Source organism: Lycium ferocissimum, chromosome 12, assembly GCF_029784015.1.
Source record: "Lycium ferocissimum isolate CSIRO_LF1 chromosome 12, AGI_CSIRO_Lferr_CH_V1, whole genome shotgun sequence".
In the NCBI taxonomy this organism is placed as follows: Eukaryota; Viridiplantae; Streptophyta; class Magnoliopsida; order Solanales; family Solanaceae; genus Lycium; species Lycium ferocissimum.
In genome coordinates, this window is record NC_081353.1 from 54,295,088 (window position 1) to 54,299,787 (window position 4,700).

Below are 4,700 nucleotides of genomic sequence, written 5' to 3' on the forward strand. Positions count from 1 at the left end.
CCTGAGTAAACTTTAAAGTTCTAAAATTTAGATATAAATAAGTGCATCTTTCTTTTACCATATACTAAGAAAATGTCATATAAAATAAACTAGGGAGTATAATTTTTATTTCCATACACTTAAGAATTTTTGGAAAAGTTACATATTTGGCCATTTGCGAAAAATAACTCAAAAAAAACACTAGTTATGTATAGAATATGTACTCCCTATACTATATGTATAAATATACAAAAAATATATAATTTCAGGCTATTATATTTTTTGGTGAGAGGCGATACAGTGTGAAAATCACTTTATAATTAGCTTTAGTTTTTTATTTGATAATCTTGAAATATTGGAGAATCTTATATTGGAAGAGCTTATGCGATCACTTACACAATCACAGGGATATATTTCCTTACTTATATGAATCAAATTATTTGTAATTAATTGTAAATATCTGTTTCCTTAGTTATAGAGATACAACATGTATATATATTAGAGAGGTATTATCAATAAAACTAGTTTACTTGGGTAATCTCATTTTACATGGTATCAGAAGCGTGTTAAAAGATCCTGAGATTTCTTTTTGTTCAGCCATGGGAACTGAAAGACGGACTGATAAAAGCATGGGAGAACTAGCAAGTCTGCCTCAACTTAAAGTTGCAGATGCTTCTCCCTATTCCTTGCATCCATTCGATCACCCAGGTTTGATTTTTGTTATAGATCCTCTTAGTGAAAATGGAGAAAACTATTTCACTTGGAGAAGAAATTTTCTTAACGCACTGCTCTCTAAAAACAAGGTTGGATTTGTTAATGGAACCGTCGAGAGACCAAAAGAAAACTCTCAGGATTTACAACCATGGATGCAGTGCAATGCCATTGTGCTTTCATGGCTTACGAATGCAATTGCCAAAGAACTGCAGGGTAGTGCCGCACATGTTGAAACTGCCAGAGAAATTTGGGTAGATTTGGAAGAACGTTTTGCCCAAGGAATTTCACCAAAAGTTTATGAATTGAAGCGTGCCATTACTCTCTTGCAACAAGAGAGAGCGTCTATTTCATCCTATTATGGTAAACTTAAGTCCGTTTGGGGTGAGTTGCAAAGTCTCGTTCCAACTCCGTCTTGCACATGTGGTTGCGCTTGCGGTGTAGCAAAGAAGATGCAATCCAGAAGGGAGGAGGAAAAGGTTTTTGATTTTCTAATGGGACTTAATGAAGCATATTCTCAAATATTAAGTGTCGACCCGTTGCCAGAAGAGCCTATGCTATCGCGGCTCAAGAAGAGAAGTAGAGATCTGTTGCTGTGAATCGCACACCCACTATTGAAGGAACTGACTTGCTGACTAAAGGGGGTGAATGACGACAAAGGAAAATTGAAGATGCGAGTCGGTATCAATTTCTACCTTGCATACACTGTGGGAAAACAAATCACAACAAAGATTTTTGCTACACAGTGATTGGTTATCTTCAGATTGGCGTGAACCTGGCAAGAAAAACAAAGAAGCATACCAATAATGACAAGATGCAGTTCCGTGGGAATCAGAAGAATCAGAAATAATCAAATGCACTCACGGGTATGGCCCTTGCCGCAACTACTAAAGGGGTTATGTCACCAATTCCAGGTTTGATACATGCTCAACACCAACAACTTTTGGCATTATTGAGCAACCATGGAGCACCGGCAAAACTCATATGAGTATAACCTCTAATTTTTTAGGTAAGACAAAAGAGGAGTGGATAGTTGATTCAGGCGCTACGAATCATATAACTCATGATATAAACTCTCTCTCAAATAAGATAGTTGATGTAGATTTACCACCAGTGCAAATCCCAAATGGTGATATAGTGAAAGTTCATGCCTTGGGCCAAGTGGCTCTTGGAAAAAGATTAATTCTTGAACATGTTCTTGCAGTTCCTGATTTTCGCTTTAATTTATTGTCAGTTAGTAAATTGACAAATGATTTACAATGTGCAGTAACCTTTGGCTCAAATTCTTTTGTGATTCAGGACTTACCTTCGAGTACACCGATTGGAGTGGGTAGAAAGCGGAATGGTCTTTAATACTTGGAGCCGATGGAACGGGGGCAAGCATTGATGGTTAAGAAGTCTGTTAGTGCAATTTATGGCATCGACGCTTAGGGAATTTACCGATGAATCATATTTCTCTAGTTCCTAGTTTATCTATTAGTTTTGATGGCAATAAAAGTATGTTTTGTGATGCTTGTTGTAAGGCAAAACAAACACGTTTATTTTTCCCTACTAGTATGATTAAGATCGAGCATGCCTTTGATTTAATACATTGTGATATTTGGGGACCATACAAGACCCAATCTGCTTCTGGATCTTATTACTTCCTCATAATAGTTGATGATTTTAGTCGAGCAACATGGGTTTTTCTCATGAAGAACAAATCAGAAACTAAAGCCTATTTGTTACAATTTTTTAGTTGGGTAAACACGCAGTTCAACTTGCGAGTTAAAATCCTACGAACCAACAATGGGCTAGAATTTAAGCATGAGGATTTATTATCACATTATTTTGATTATGGCATGGAGCGTCAAAGCAGTTGTACAGACACTCCACAACAAAATGGAGTAGTAGAAAGAAAGCATAGACATCTATTGGAAGTGGCTCGTGCATTGCGATTTCAATCGCACCTACCTATCAAGTTTTGGGAAGAATGCGTCCTTGCTTGCGGCATATTTAATCAATCGAATGCCTCTTTCTAATACAAAAAATATAACCCCATATGAGAGGCTACTTGAAAAGTACCCACATATGACCATTTGAGAAATTTTGGATGTCTTTGTTATGGACATCTAAATAGAAAGCCTCGAGATAAATTTGCTTCATGTACGCAAACCCGGCATATTCTTTGGATATCTCGGTCGTCGGAAAGGGATATAGAATTTATGATCTTGAGGATAAAAGGATTTACGTTTCACGTGATGTACAATTTTTTGAAGATATTTATCCTTTTGAAGGTTCTCAGGAAGCAAATATTATGCCACGTATTGACTTGGATCAGCCAATTGCATAGGATGAGCCCTACAGCAAGAACCCATTACCTGAGCATTGTGACACAAATAGGAATTCAACTGCCATTGAGAATCCAGAAGCCATATCCAAGCTCCACTACCTGTAGCTTCACCAAGCCTTCATGCACTTTCTTCCGAAAATTCCTCTGCTATCGTTCCAACTAATACATCTGATAACATTGATTCTACTGGTCTTGCATCTAGTAAACGCTCTCAACAAGTCTCGCGAAAGCTGTTAGGATATGATTATGTTTTGTCCCCTTCTCTTGCTTGGTTGAATGATCATTCGCTCTCGTCTACTTCATCGGCCAACTCAACGGTACATCCTCTATCTCACTCTATTTCATATTCTAAAGTATCATCCAGTCACATTGCTTTTACGCAGCCATCTCGTCTGTCGATGAGCCGAGATTTTTTACTCAAGCAATTAGCCAACGATACTTGGACTTTACTAATTTTACCTCTAGGTAAACGAGCTATATATTTGTAATGGGTCTACAAAGTCAGAAATAAACCTGATGGAAGTATCGAGCGCTACAAGGCGCGCTTGGTAGCAAAAGGATACCCTCAGATTGAAGGGGTTGATTTTCATGAAACATTTGCACCTGTTGCAAAACTTGTCACTGTTCGTTGTTTGTTAGCGGTTGCTGCGATTCAAAATTGGGAACTTCACCAGTTAGATGTCAACAATGCTTTTCTCCATGGAAACTTGCACAAAGAAGTCTACATGAAGATTCCTCAAGGTTTTTCCAAACAGGGGGAGCAAAGAGTCTGTCTATTACAAAAATTGTTGTATGGCCTTCGTCAAGCGTCTCGAAATTGGTATCATAAATTCACCACTTCCTTACTTTCCCTTGGTTTCCAGCAATCAAATGCGGACTATTCCTTGTTTACATTGTCCTATCCTAGAGGTGCTTTGTCGCCGTTCTTATATATGTGGATGATCTTATCATCACGGGAAATAATTCTGATTGCATATCCAAGGTGAAAGATCATTTAATTGCAAAATTTCATATCAGGGATCTTGGAAAGCTCAAATATTTCCTTGGCATTGAAGTGGCAAGGCCACCGGCAGGCATTATATTAAGCCAACATAAATACGTGCTTGATATTTTAGCAGAGAGTGGACTCACAGGTTGCAAGCCAGCTACTTTCCCCATGGAGCAACAACATAAGCTTTCTCTTGATTCTGGAGAAATTTTTTATGATCCAGGGCAATATTGTCGTCTTGTTAGATGCTTACTTTACCTCACCATCACTCGTCCAGATATTAGCTATGCTGTTCATGTACTTAGCCAATTCATGCATGCACCAGGACAACCTCATCTGGACGCTGCTTATAGAAACTTACGCTATCTTAAAGGAAATCTGGGTCAAGGGATTCTACTTCCTTCGTATAATTCAATGTCTATAAAAGCTTACTATGATGCGGATTGGGCAGGGTGTCCAATGATACGTCGATCAACTACAGGATACATTGTGTTTCTCGGTAAATCACCCATCTCTTGGAGATCTAAGAAACAAACAGTGGTCTCTCGTTCCTCTGCGGAAGCAGAATATAGAGCCATGGCTGCTAATATTAGTGAGATTGTTTGGTTACTTCGGCTTCTACAAGATCTTCAAGTAAGGCACGCAACACCGTTTTCTCCCATTTGTGATAACCAAACAGCTATCCATATT

At 38.3% G+C, this 4,700-nt stretch overlaps 1 protein-coding gene across 1 annotated transcript; it reads left to right on the top strand.

Moving 5' to 3' along the window:
* The first annotated feature begins 338 nt into the window (after positions 1-338).
* On the top strand, positions 339-2,294 carry LOC132040543 (uncharacterized). Its single transcript, XM_059431195.1, has 2 exons — positions 339-1,604; positions 1,700-2,294. The coding sequence occupies exon 1, from the start codon at positions 579-581 to the stop codon at positions 1,287-1,289; it is 711 nt and encodes a 236-aa protein (XP_059287178.1). The 5' UTR covers positions 339-578; the 3' UTR covers positions 1,290-1,604; positions 1,700-2,294.
* The last annotated feature ends 2,406 nt before the right edge of the window (positions 2,295-4,700 follow it).